General features: G+C 36.9%; 1 protein-coding gene across 7 annotated transcripts in view; it reads left to right on the plus strand.

Moving 5' to 3' along the window:
- Nucleotides 1-15,118, plus strand: part of FER (FER tyrosine kinase) — a 462,877-nt gene that overhangs the window by 84,265 nt on the left and 363,494 nt on the right. For all 7 annotated transcript variants that reach the window (XM_059916864.1, XM_059916866.1, XM_059916867.1 and 4 more), the window contains one exon: nucleotides 11,929-12,028. In XM_059916864.1, coding sequence (XP_059772847.1) covers nucleotides 11,929-12,028 — 100 coding nt within the window. The remainder of the gene's footprint in view (nucleotides 1-11,928; nucleotides 12,029-15,118) is intronic.

Raw genomic sequence — 15,118 nt, forward strand, 5'->3', positions numbered from 1 at the left:
CTTGGTGCTTTGTGACCAGCTAGAAGGGTGGGATAGGGAGAGTGGGAGGGAGGGAGACGCAAGAGGGAAGAGATATGGGGGTATATGTATATGTATATGTATAATTGATTCACTTCGTTAAAAAGCAGAAACTAACACACCATTGTAAAGCAATTATATTCCAGTAAAAACGTTAAAAAAAAACAAAAAACAAAAAACAAACCTCTATGTCCATAAGTTTGATAACCTGGGAGAAATTGGCCAAAGCCTTGAAGGACACAGTCTGCTAAAACTCACATAAGAAGAATAGACAATCAATAGGCACATATCTATTAAAGTAATTGAATCAATAATTAATAACCTTCCAAAACAGAAAGCACCAGGCTCAGATGGCTTCAGACTCAGATGGCTTCATTGGTGAATTCTATTAAACATTTAAGGAAGAAATTATGCCAATTCTCTACAAACTATTTCAGAAAAAGAAACAGAGAGGAGCTTCCTAACTCCATTCTATGAGGCCAGCATTACCTAACACCAAAAGCACACAAAGACATTAGAAGAAAAGGAAACAACAGACCAATATCTATCATGAACATAGATGCAAAAATCCTTAATACACTATGAAGAAATAAAATCCAACAGTGTAGAAAAAGAATTTATATACTTTGACCAAGTGGAATTTTTTTCAGGTGTGAAAGGCTGGTTCGATATTTGAAAATCAGTTAATGGAATCCACTATATCAGGAAATTAAAAAAGAAAAATTACATGAGCATATGAATAGATGCAGAAAAAGCATTTGACAAAATCCAACACCAGTTGGGTTGGTTCTCAGTAAATGAGGAATAAAGGGGAACTTCCTCAACTTGATAAAAGATATCTACAAAAAACTTATAGCTGACATCATCCTTAATTGTGAGAAACTCATAACTTTCCCACTAAGATCAGGAGCAAGGGAAGGATGTCCGCCCTTACCAATGCTTGTCAACATAATACTGGAAATCTTAGCTAATGAAACAAGGCAAGAAAAAGAAATAAAATGTGTACAGATTGGGAATGAAGAAATAAAGCTGTCTTTGTTTACAGATGACATGGTTGTTCATCCAAGAGAATCAACAAAAAACTCTTGGAACTAATAAACAGTTATAGCAAGTTTGCAGGATACAGTGTTAGCATACAGAAGTCAGTCACTTCCCTATATATTAACAATGAACAGGTGGAATATGAAATTAAAAACACAATACCATTTACATTAGCACCTCAAAAAATGAAATACTTAGGTATACAACTATCAAAATATGTACAAGATCTATAGGAGGACAATGACAGAACTCTGATGAGAGAAATCAAAGAAGAAATAATTGTAGAGATATCCCATGTTTGTGGATGAGAAACCTCAGTGTTGTCAAGATACAAATTATTCCCAATTTGAACTATAGATTCAACAGTCCCAATCAAAATCTCGGGAAATGCCAAATTGATTCTAAAATTTATATGGAGAAACAATAGACCCAGAATAGCCAACAGAATATTGAAGGAGAAGAACAAAATTGGAGAACCGACACTACCTGACTTCAAGATTTATCATAAAGACACAGTAATCGGGGAGAGCTTCAAGATGGCAGAAGAGTAAGACGTGGAGATCACCTTCCTCCCCACAAATACATCAGAAATACATCTACATGTGGAACAACTCCTACAAACACCTACTGAACGCTGGCAGAAGACCTCAGACCTCCCAAAAGGCAAGAAACTCACCACATACCTGGGTAGGGTAAAAAAAAAAAGAAAAAACAGAGACAAAAGAATAGGGACGGGACCTGCACCAGTGGGAGGGAGCTGTGAAGGAGGAAAGGTTTCCACACACTAGGAAGCCCCTAGTCTCACGGGCGGAGACTGCGGTGGCAGATGGGGGAAGCTTCGGAGCCACGGAGGAGAGTGCAGCAACAGGGGTGCAGAGGGCAAAGCAGAGAGATTCCCGCACAGAGGATCGGTGCCGACCAGCACTCACCAGCCCGAGAGGCTTGTCTGCTCACCCGCCGGGATGGGTGGGGACTGGGAGCTGAGGCTCTGGCTTCAGAGGTCAGCTCCCAGGGAGAGGACTGGGGTTGGCTGCGTGAACACAGCCTGAAGGGGGCTAGTGAGCCACAGCTAGCCAGGAGGGAGTCCGTGAAAAAGTCTGGAGCTGCCGAAGAGGCAAGAGATTTTTCCTTGCCTGTTTGTTTCCTGGTGCGCAAGGAGGGGGGATTAAGAGCGCCGCTTAAAGGAGCTCCAGAGACGGGCGCGAGCCGCAGCTATCAGCATGGACCCCAGAGACGGGCATGAGACACTAAGGCTGCTGCTGCAGCCACCAAGAAGCCTGTGTGCAAGCACAGGTCACTATCCACACCTCCCCTCCCGGGAACCTGTGCAGCCGACCACTGCCAGGGTCCCGTGATCCAGGGACAACTTCCCTGGGAGAAGACACAGCACGCCTCAGGCTGGTGCAATGTCAGGCTGCCTCTGCCGCCTCAGGCTCGCCCCGCATTCCTACCCCTCCCTCCCCCGGCCGGAGTGAGCCAGAATCCTCTAATCAGCTGCTCCTTTAACCCCGTCCTGTCTGAGCTAAGAACAGACGCCCTCAGGCGACCTAGACGCAGAGGCAGGGTCAAATCCAAAGCTGAACACCAGGAGCTGTGCGAAAAAAGAAGAGAAAGGGAAATCTCTCGAGCAGGCTCAGGAGCAGCGGATTAAATCTCCACAATCAACTTGATGTACCCTGCATCTGTGGAATACCTGAATAGACAACAAATCATCTCTCCCAGAGATCTCCATCTCAACGCTAAGACCCAGCTCCACCCAATGACCAGCAGACTCCAGTGCTGGATGCCCCATGCCAAACAACTAGCAAGACAGGAGCACAACCCCATCCATTAGCACAGAGGCTGCCTAAAATCATAATAAGGCCACAGACACCCCAAAACACACTACCAGACGTGGACCTGCCCACCAGAAAGACAAGATCCAGCCTCATCCACCAGAACACAGGCACTAGTCCCCTCCACCAGGAAGCGTACACAACCCACAGAACCAACCTTAGCCACTGGGGGCAGACACCAAAAACAACAGGAACTACGAACCTGCAGCCTGCAAAAAGGAGACCCCAAACCCAGTAAGTTAAGCAAAGTGACAAGACAGAGAAACACACAGCAGATGAAGGAGCAAGGACAAAACCCACCAGACCTAACAAATGAAGAGGAAATAGGCAGTGTACCTGAGAAAGAATTCAGAATAATGATAGTAAGGATGATCCAAAATCTTGGAAATAGAATGGAGAAAATACAAGAAACGTTTAACAAGGACCTAGAAAAACTAAAGAGCAAACAAACAGTGATGAACAATACAATAAATGAAATAAAAAATTCTCTAGAAGGGATCAATAGCAGAATAACTGAGGCAGAAGATCAGATAAGTGACCTGGAAGATAAAATAGTGGAAATAACTACTGCAGAGCAGAATAAGGAAAAAAGAATGAAAAGAATTGAGGACAGTCTCAGAGACCGCTGGGACAGCATTAAATGCACCAACATTCGAATTATAGGGGTCCCAGAAGAAGAAGAGAAAAAGAAAGGGACTGAGAAAATATTTGAAGAGATTATAGTCGAAAACTTCCCTAATGTGGGAAAGCAAAACAGTCAATCAAGTCCAAGAAGCACAGAGAGTCCCATACAGGATAAATCCAAGGAGAAACATGCCAAGACACATATTAATCAAACTATCAAAAATTAAATACAAAGAAAAAATATTAAAAGCAGCAAGGGAAAAACGACAAACAACACACAAGGAAACCCCCAGAAGCTTAACAGCTGATCTTTCAGCAGAAACTCCACAAGCCAGAAGGGAGTGGCAGGACATATTTAAAGTGATGAAGGGGAAAAAACCTACAACCAAGATTACTCTAGCCCACAAGGATCTCATTCAGATTCGATGGAGAAATTAAAACCTTTACAGACAAGCAAAAGCTAAGAGAATTCAGCACCACCAAACCAGCTTTACAACAAATGCTAAAGGAACTTCTCTAGGCAGGAAACACAAGACAAGGCAAACCCCTACAGTATCAAACCCAAAACAATTAAGAAAATGGTAATAGGGACATACATATCAATAATTACCTTAAATGTAAATGGATTAAATGCTCCAACCAAAAGACATAGACTGGATGAATGGATACGAAAACAAGACCCATATATATGCTGTTTACAAGAGACCCACTTCAGACCTAGGGACACGTACAGACTGAAAGTGAGGGGATGGAAAAAGATATTCCATGCAAATGGAAATCAAAAGAAAGCTGGAGTAGCAATTCTCATATCAGACAAAATAGACTTTACAACAAAGACTATTACAGGAGACAAAGAATGACACTACATAATGATCAAGGGATCAATCCAGGAAGAAGATATAAGAATTGTAAATATTTATGCACCCAACATAGGAGCACCCCAATACATAAGGCAAGTACTAACAGCCATAAAAGAGGAAATCGACAGTAACACAATCATAGTAGGGGATGTTAACACCCCACTTTCACCAATGGACAGATCGTCCAAAATGAAAATAAATAAGGAAACACAAGCTAAATGATACGTTAAACAAGATGGACTTAATTGATATTTATAGGACATTCCATCCAGAAACAACAGAATACACACTTCTTCTCAAGTGCTCATGGAACATTCTCCAGGATAGATCATATCTTGGGTCACAAATCAAGCCTTGGTAAATTTAAGAACATTGAAATCGTATCAAGTATCTTTTCCGACCACAACGCTATGAGACTAGATATCAATTACAGGAAAAGATCTGTAAAAAATACGAACACAAGGAGGCTAAAATACACTACTTAATAACCAAGTGACCACCGAAGAAATAAAAGAGGAAATCAAAAAATACCTAGAAACAAATGACAATGAAAACACGATGACCCAAAACCTATGGGATGCAGCAAAAGCAGTTCTAAGAGCTAAGTTTATAGCAATACAATCCTACCTCAAGAAACAAGAAACATCTCAAATAAACAACCTAACCTTACACCTAAAGCAATTAGAGAAAGAAGAACAAAAAACCCCAAATTTAGGAAAAGGAAAGAAGTCATAAAGATTAGATCAGAAAAAAATGAAAAAGAAATGAAGGAAACAATAGCAAAAATCAATGAAACTAAAAGCTGGTTCTTTGAGAAGATAAACAAAATTGATAAACCGTTAGCCAGACTCATCAAGAAAAAAAAGGAGAAGACTCAAATCAATAGAATTAGAAATGCAAAAGAAGTAACAACTGACACTGCAGATATACAAAGGATCATGAGAGATTACTACAAACAACTCTATGCCAATAAAATGGACAACCTGGAAGAAATGGACAAATTCTTAGAAATGCACAGCCTGCCGAGACTGAACCAGGAAGAAATAGAAAATATGAACAGACCAATCACAAGCACTGAAACTGAAACTGTGATTAAAAATCTTCCAACAAACAAAAGCCCAGGAGCAGATGGCTTCACAGGAGAATTCTATCAAACATTTAGAAAAGAGCTAACACCTATCCTTCTCAAACTTCCAAAATATAGCAGAGGGAGGGACACTCCCAAACTCATTCTATGAGGCCACCATCACCCTGATACCAAAACCAGACAAAGATGTTACAAAGAAAGAAAACTACAGGCCAATATCACTGATGAACATAGATGCAAAAATCCTCAACAAAATACTAGCAAACAGAATCCAACAACACATTAAAAGGATCATACACCATTATCAAGTGGGATTTATCCCAGGAATGCAAGGATTCTTCAATATATGCAAATCAATCAATGTGATACACCATATTAACAAATTGAAGGAGTAAAACCATATGATTATATCAATAGATGCAGAGAAAGCTTTCGACAAAATTCAACACCCATTTATGATAAAAACCCTCCAGAAAGTAGGCATAGAGGGAACTTTCCTCAACATAATAAAGGCCATATATGACAAACCCACAGCCAACATTGTCCTCAATGTTTAAAAACTGAAACCATTTCCACTAAGATCAGGAACAAGACAAGGTTGCCCACTCTCACCACTATTATTCAACATAGTTTTGGAAGTTTTAGCCACAGCAATCAGAGAAGAAAAAGAAATAAAAGGAATACAAATTGGAAAAGAAGAAGTAAAACTGTCACTGTTTGCAGATGACATGATACTATACATAGAGAATCCTAGAGATGCTATCAGAAAACTACTAGAGCTAATCAATGAATTTGGTAAAGTAGAAGGATACAAAATTAATGCACAGAAATCTCTTGCATTCCTCTATACTAATGATGAAAAAATCTGAAAGTGAAATTAAGAAAACACTCTCATTTACCATTGCAACAAAAAGAATAAAATATCTAGGAATAAACCTACCTAAGGAGACAAAAGACCTGTATGCAGAAAATTATAAGACACTGATGAAAGAAATTAAAGATGATACAAACAGATGGAGAGATATACCATGCTCTTGAACTGGAAGAATCAACAGTTTGAAAATGACTCTACTACCCAAAGCAATCTACAGATTCAATTCAATCCCTATCAAACTACCACTGGCATTTTTCACAGAACTAGAACAAAAAAATTTCACAATTTGTAAGGATACACAAAAGACCCCGTATAGCCAAAGCAATCTTGAGAAAGAAAAATGGAGCTGGAGGAATCAGGCTCCCTGACTTCAGACTCTACTACAAAGCTACAGTAATCAAGACAGTATGGTACTGGCACAAAAAGAGAAATATAGATCAATGGAACACGATAGAAAGCCCAGAGATAAACCTTCGCACATATGGTCACCTTATCTTTGATAAAGGAGGCAAGAATATACAGTGGAGAAAAGACAGCCTCTTCAATAAGTGGTGCTGGGAAAACTGGACAGCTACATGTAAAAGAATTATATTAGAGCACTCCCTAACACCATACACAAAAATAAACTCAAAATGGATTAAAGACCTAAATGTAAGGCCAGACACTATCAAACTCTTAGAGGAAAACATAGGAAGAACACTCTATGACATAAATCACAGCAAGATCCTTTTTGACCCACCTCCTAGAGAAATGGAAATAAAAACAAAAATAAACAAATGGGACCCAATGAAACTTAAAAGCTTTTGCACAGCAAAGGAAACCATAAACAAGACCAAAAGACAACCCTCAGAATGGGAGAAAATATTTGCAAATGAATCAACGGACAAAGGATTAATCTCCAAAATTTACAAGCAGCTCATGCAGCTCAATATCAAAAAAACAAACAACCCAATCGAAAAATGGGCAGAATATCTAAATAGACATTTCTCCAAAGAAGAGATACAGACTGCCAACAAACACATGAAAAGATGCTCAATATCACTAATCATCAGAGAAATTTAAATCAGAACTACAATGAGATATCATCTCACACTGGTCGGAATGGCCATAATCAAAAAATCTAGAAACAATAAATGCTGGAGATGGTGTGGAGAAAAAGGAACCTTCTTGCACTGTTGGTGGGAATGTAAATTGATACAGCCACTATGGAGAACAGTATGGAGGTTCCTTAAAGAACTAAAAATAGAACTACCGTACAACCGAGCAATCCCACTACTGGGCATATACCCTGAGAAAACCATAATTCAAGGAGTCATGTACCACAGTGTTCACTGCAGCTCTGTTTACAGTAGCCAGGACATGGAAGCAACCTAAGTGTCCATCAACAGATGAATGGATAAAGAAGATGTGGCACATACATACATGGAATATTTCTCAGCCATAAAAAGAAAAGAAAGTGAGTTATTTGTAGTGAGGTAGATGGACCTAGAGTCTGTCATACAGAGTGAAGTAAGTCAGAAGGAGAAAAACAAATACCATATGCTAACACATATATATGGAATCTAAAAAAAAAAAAAATCGTGAAGAACCTAGGGGCAAGATGGGAATAAAGATGCAGACCTACTAGAGAATGGAGTTGAGGCTATGGGGAGGGGGAAGGGTAAGCTGGGACAAAGTGAAAGTGTGGCATGGGCATATGTACACTACCAAATGTAAAATAGATAGCTAGTGGGAAGCAGCCCCATAGCACAAGGAGATCAGTTTGGTGCTTTGCGACCACCTTGAGAGGTGGGGTAGGGAGGGTGGGAGGGAGGGAGATGCAAAAGGGAAGAGGTATGGGGATATAAGTATATGTATAACTGATTCACTTTGTTGTAAAGCAGAAACTAACACACCATTGTAAAGCAATTATACTTCAAATAGATGTTAAAAAAAATCATTCTGATACTTTTCTCTGGATAATGAGTATTTGGCTTATGACTTGATGCATATCTATATAGGTGTGTATATATATATATGTAAATATCTTAATATATGAAAGATAATTAAAGGAGTATTTTAAATTAAAAAAAATACAGTAATCAAGATAGTTTGGTATTTGTGAAAGACAATAGACAAACAAATAGATCAGTGGAACAGAATAGAGAGGGAGAGTCAGAAGTAGATCCACATAATTGTAGTTAACTGATCTGTGACAAAGGGGCAAAGTCAACACAGGGGAGAGAAGTTAATATTTTCAACAAATGGTGCTGGAACAAGGGACCTCCATGTGTGAAAAAACGAATCTAGACACATACTTTACACCAGTCAGAAAAATTAACTCAAAATGGATCACAGATCTAAATGTAAAATGTAATACTACAAAACACCTAGAAGATAAATAGGAGAAAACCTAGATGACCTCGGTTATGAAGATGACTTTTTAGATACAACACCAAAGGCATGATCCATGAAGAAATAATTGATAAGGTGGAATTCCTCAAAATTTTAAAGCTTCTCTGTTTTCCTTCCTTTCTTTCTTTCCTCCTCCCTCCCTGTACCTCATGACTTGTGTGATCTTAGTTCCCTGACCAGGGATTGAACCTGGGCCGTCAGCCTTGAGAGCACAGATTTCTAACCAGTTGACCACCAGGGAATTCCCTCCTTTCTTTCTTTTTTAAAACATTATAACTCCACAGAAATGTGTGTGACACGTGTTGCAAATGGCAAAGGAACACATTTGTTTTCATTCAGAGAAATTCTACTTAACATTGGACGTGAGTCATGGTATGAAACTGTGCCTCCAATCTCAAAGGGTATGTCATCTTTAGTACAGAATTTAAGGGAAAGTAAGAGCATTGGAAGTGAAACCCAAAAGGGTCTCAGGCACACTCTGGGTGGTCTATAAGCAAGTATGGAACTATAATGACTTCATAAGTTTAAAAGATATAATGAACTCAAAGCAGCCTGATAGGCAAGATAAAATGAACCAGATTGGCAAAATTCTCAGACAGGTTTCAACAACAGACATCAATGTGATACAACAGTTTAAAAGTATGCAAAATGGAAAATAGTTCGAGCCCCTGAGACCAGAGCAGTAACTGTGATGGGCAATCACGCAGATGGAAGTGTCCATATTTCTTGCCTGCTTCAAGCAATATATATATATACATTATATATATATATATATATATATAATGTATATATATCATATATACTGTATTCAGGTTCTCCTCAAAAAAATAAAAAATAAAACTTCTGCTCTGCAAAATACAATATCAAAGGAATGAGAAGATAAGCCATAGACTGGGAGAAAATATTTGCAAAGGCACATTTGATAAAAGACTGTTATCTAAAATACACAAATAACTCTTCCCTGGTGGCACAGTGGTTAAGAATCTGCCTGCCAATGCAGGGGACATAGGTTTGATCCCTGGTCCAAGAAGATCCCACATGCTGCGGAGCAACTAATCCCGTGAGCCGCAACTACCGAGCCTGCACTCTAGAGCCTGCGAGCCACAACTACTGAGCCCATGCGCCGCAACTACTCAAGCCCGCATGCCGCAACTGCTTAGCCCACGTGCTGCAACTACTGAAACCTGCGTGTCTAGAGCCCGTGCTCCACACAAGAGAAGCTACCACAATGAGAAGCCTGTGAACCACAACAAAGAGTAGCCCCCGCTCGCTGCAATTAGAGAAAGCCTGCGCCCAGCAACGGGGACCCAACACAGCCAAAAATAAATAAAATTAATAAATAAAATACACAAAGAACTCTTAAAAGTCTAGTAAGAAAACCAGCAACCTGATTAAAAAACAAACACCTCACCAAAGAAGATATACAGATGGCAAATAAGCACATAAAAAGTTGCTCAACATCATATGTCATCAGGGAAATGCAAATTGAAGGAACAATGAGATACCACTACGCATCTATTAGAATGCCCCAAATCCAGAACGTTGACAACACCCAATACTGGTGAGGTTGTGGAGCAACAGGAACTCTCATTCATTGCTGGTGGGAATGCAAAATAATCCAGCCACTTTGGAAGGCAGTTTGGCTGTTTCTTACAGAATTAAAAATACTCTTACCATAGGACCCAGCAATTGAGCTCCTTAGTATTTACCCAGAGGAGTTGAAAACATATGTCTACACTAAAGCCCACACATAGCTGTTTATAACAGCTTTATTCATAATTGTCAAAACTTGGAAGCTACCAAGAAGTCCTTTAGTAAGTGAGTGGATAAACTGTAGTGCATCCAGACAATGGAATAATATTCAGAGCTCAAAGGAAATGAGCTACCAAGCCACAGAAAGACATGGAGGAACCTTAAATGCATATTACTAAGTGAAAGAAGCCAATCTGAAAAATATGTATGATTCTAACTATATAGTATTCTGGAAAAGTCAAAACTATGAAGACAGTAAAAAGATCATTGGTTCCCAGGGGTTAGTGAATAGGTGGAGCACAGAGGGTTTTATGACAGTGAAACAACTGTGTGTGGTATTATAATGGTGGATACATGTCATTATATGTTTGTTCAAAACCATAAAATGTACACCAAGAGTGGAACTTAATGTAAACTATGGACTTGTGTGATAATGATGTGTCATTGTAGGTTTATCAGTTGTAAAAATGTACAAACATACTCTAGTGGAGTATGTTGATAATCAGGGAGGCTGTGCATGAGTCAGGGTAAAAGACAACTGGGGAATCTCCGTACTTTGTGCTAAATTTGGCTGTGATACTAAAACTGCTCTAAAAGGTAAAGTCCATTAAAAACAAAATGTTAACCAGTGAGGTTCTTTTTAAAAGGGAATGATTTGAACTCATTTATATCTATATCATAGTTGTAGATATTTTTGTTTATTTACACAGTGCAATCCTCCATGCTGTCAAGAACATTTGTGATGCAGAATTTGTTTAAAGTGGGCTCTGGGATTTTCTTCCAAGTTGCTTATGCCCCTTTAACAAGTTTCTAATGCTGCTGATTTCTTACTCTTCTCAGAAGGCTTATTAGAAGTTTTTCAGATACAATCTAAGACTCTCAATTTTTTCTCAAATGCTTGTTATGGCTTTTTGACTACAGAGTCAAGGACTTGGATTTGTCTAGCCTTTCTGTAGAAATAATAACCAAGTTCATGTGTGCATGCAGTGACCACTGTCATGATTGCTGCCTGGCCAGCAATGATTGTTAGGTACATCTTTTCAGAGATGTTACAATGTGAAAAAAAAAATCATGTTAGAACTGGTGAATTATGACAACTCAGAGTTATTCTGTACAATTAAAATAAGTATTTTAAATTATTTTTTTATTAGAGAAAATATTTTTGTACACAGCAATTAATTATTGGCCTTTACATTTTAGATGATGACAGCACTATTTCATGATCTGCTCTTCTTTTTAGGAAATGTTTTTTTTTTTCATATGCTGTTGAATTTATCACCGATTTCTAAGCTAATTTTAGTTTATTGGTTATGATTGTATATTAAAGAGCACCTCTGACCCATAATCAGTAAAATATGCATCTGTTAATGCTTTGGAATTTAAGTTCTTGACTGATATAAATTTAAGCATTAAAAAATGTTTTTTCATTTCTCTTTTTGACAGGTCACCAAGACAGAATTAGAGAAATTAAAAACAAGCTATAGACAATTAATAAAAGAAATGAATTCTGCCAAAGAGAAATATAAAGAAGCTGTAGCTAAAGGTATGATGCAATTATAAAAAATGTTTATTTTAGTGATTTTTATTCTTATCATTTGAAAGTTATCTTTATAAGTGGTGGAATGATTCCACTTAGACCAATTCACATTTAAAAAATATTAAAATAAGCCAAAATAGACTAATTACCAAACTATGTAATAAGTATTTCTTTTTTTGTTTTGTTTTTTTAAAATAATGGAAACTATTTTTGAGTAGTTCATACTATTAATAGAATTATGCAGTACTTGTAATAGAATGCAAGGAATGTTTAAATTTTTCTCATAGGCTTTAGATTTATTTACTTAATTACTGAGTACTAAATAAGAAAAATAAAGTTGTATTTGTTTAGAAGCTTTTATTGATCCTCTTTTTACCTGTATTTAAATGCCATTAAATGCCATGTATTTAAATACAGGTAAAAATGCTCTTTTTACCTGTATTTAAATGCCATTTTACCTGTATTTAAATGCCATGTCATTTTATAGCTTAGTTCTGCTTTCATAGCTTAATTTTATATCTATATTGTACTAAAATTTTCATAATAAGCTTTGGAAGTAAATAGAAAGAGAAACATTATGTTTTAATCAAAGATTTGTGGTTATAGTTTTTAAATGTGACTAAATAGTCTTCATATTTAGATTTTTTTTAATTATAAAATTTTTGTTGTTTTCTGGTTAAATAGAAGCATTATTAGCAACTCTTTTTAAAACATTTTTTTAATTATTAAATTTACCTTTCTCATTTATTAATGTATTTTCTCTTTTTCTTTTACTTGTATATTATTTTGTCATTTGGTTGAGGTAAATGAAATAAACAGCTCCTATATTTGGATATACCTTACACAATGAAAATACTGTGTTTTTGTTGTTATTCCCAGTAGACTAGAAGGGAGACTGATTTCGATGCAGTTTCCCCCCTTCCTCCCTTTCTGTCTCCCTTTCCCTCCTCCTCTTGCTCCTCCCTACTTCCTTCCTCTCCTTCCTTCTCTGTCCCTCCCCTTCTCTCCCTTGCCCTCCCTTCTCCCAGTGTTCCCTTCAGCATTTACTTTGTGTCTCCCTTTGTTTCTCCCTGTCTCCATCCCTCCCACATTTATTTCACGTTTCTGCTTCTTGCAGTGTTTCTAGATGAATTAGTATTCACAGTTTACTTATTTTTACTTATTTTTCTTGTACCTCAACCAGCATTTTGAGATTACGATCTCTTTTTAATGCAAACATATCTTTTAAAATGCTTTTGTAATTCAGTTATGTAAGTTATTTAAGTGAAGAAAAGAAAAAATGCAATAGTGGAAAGATGAGTCAGTCTTTGGAGTCAGATAGTCTTAGATGTAAGTTCCAATGTTGTATGATTATTTCATAATTTTCAAACTTTGTATACCTAATTATTATTCCTTTTTTATTTTAAAGAGTGCTTTATATAATGAAGAAGTATTTACTGAGCATTTGCTATCTTTAAGTTATTGAGATTCAAACATTCAAGGAGCTTACCCACTTCTAGTTGATATTCTAACTTGGGAACTGCAAGTCTTTACTGTTTTTCAAAATTTAGTCTTTATACAAGGGATCCCTTGCTAAACCATCAAGAGTGATTCAGAAATAGTTTTGTACATTGAGCATTACTACTCAATCTGTCAAAGGGTTATTTTTATAAAGTTCATTACATAATGCTTGGCTAGCATTCTCAAATTAGTTTCCTATATTATAAATATCCACACATTAAATTCACCCAGAGCAAGTGGTGACTTAATCCAACTATATTGTAATCCATCTATGCGAAGTATATCACACTAGGTCTATATCTGTTGGAGAATGATTAGTTAGGAAAAGAAGTACATAATTACTCCCAAGTGTTTGATACCTACTTTTAAAGACATAGTTTTTGTTTAAAAAATGAAATCTAATTCTGATATCATAATAAAGTTTTAAATAGTTCTTGTACCTGAAGTTTATATTATCAGAGATTATTCACAGGTAATAATTGTTCTTTATTACTTATCTTTATTATTTATTATAGAGATAAAATACCATTCAGTGTTGTATCAGTAGTAAGAAGGCAACTAGAAAATCTGAAGACCGTAGTTTTAATTGATCTTAAGAAATGTATTATTTGACTGAGTCTCCTGAAGTTAAAATATGTGAGCTTATTTACATTTTCTTTCTAAAGGTATTAGTGATAGTACTTTTTTATTTTCAAGAATTTGATTACTCCCATTAAATCAATTTATAATGTATAGAGTATATACTTTTAAAGTAAGTTCTTATATAACTATGTAAACGCATGAGACATATGTGAATTCCCCTTTTATAATCACAACTATCTTTATACTCATGATTACATGAAAAAGTATAAAATCATATTTTTGAAAATTTTGTATCTGTTTTCAAACTCCTTCTTCTACCTTTAACATGGAAATAGGTTTTTTTTTTGTGAAGTTATTTACTCTTTATAAGAATGATGTGTTGGCAAATTCTTCCAACATTTACAGGCTTTATGTCAGAACCTTAGTTTATCTGGAGAGGCCACACCAGGCCATTTCTGGAATAGGCTCTAGGAATTGCTGGGGCACTGGTGGTGGATACCCAAGCTGTGGCTCTGGCATTCAGAGTTGTTGCTTTAGACATTAGGAGGTCTTGGAAAAGCTATTTAAAAACCCAATCTGATACATAGTGTCCAGCTTGAGGAGACAAGGCTTTGGGGGAGATAGGACCCAGAAATAGCTCCTATAGTAAGTAAGGGTTAAATTCTGGATTTGATCAAGAATTGGTTTGGAATCAAGGGTTCAGTTACTGCATCTGGAGGTTCAGCAGCAGTAGCAGATGAGCTGGAAGCCTGGGTTAATACTGAAATTCCAAACTCCTGACCCCTGCTGTATGGATTAAACAAAATACTTTAAATTTTCAATGTTAGAATTTATATCCAAAGGAACACTGATTTATGTTGTCTAATGTAAAATATAACATTCATTTGTAATATGAATATAGCACCATTTTAGTTAAATTTTTTGGTATTGAATAATATACCCTAAATATCAAAGTCATTTTGCTCTATGCTGTGTCAAGGGAACAAATGTTTGTCTTAAATTGACTTGGACTAA

This window comes from Balaenoptera ricei, chromosome 3 (assembly GCF_028023285.1).
Source record: "Balaenoptera ricei isolate mBalRic1 chromosome 3, mBalRic1.hap2, whole genome shotgun sequence".
In the NCBI taxonomy this organism is placed as follows: Eukaryota; Metazoa; Chordata; class Mammalia; order Artiodactyla; family Balaenopteridae; genus Balaenoptera; species Balaenoptera ricei.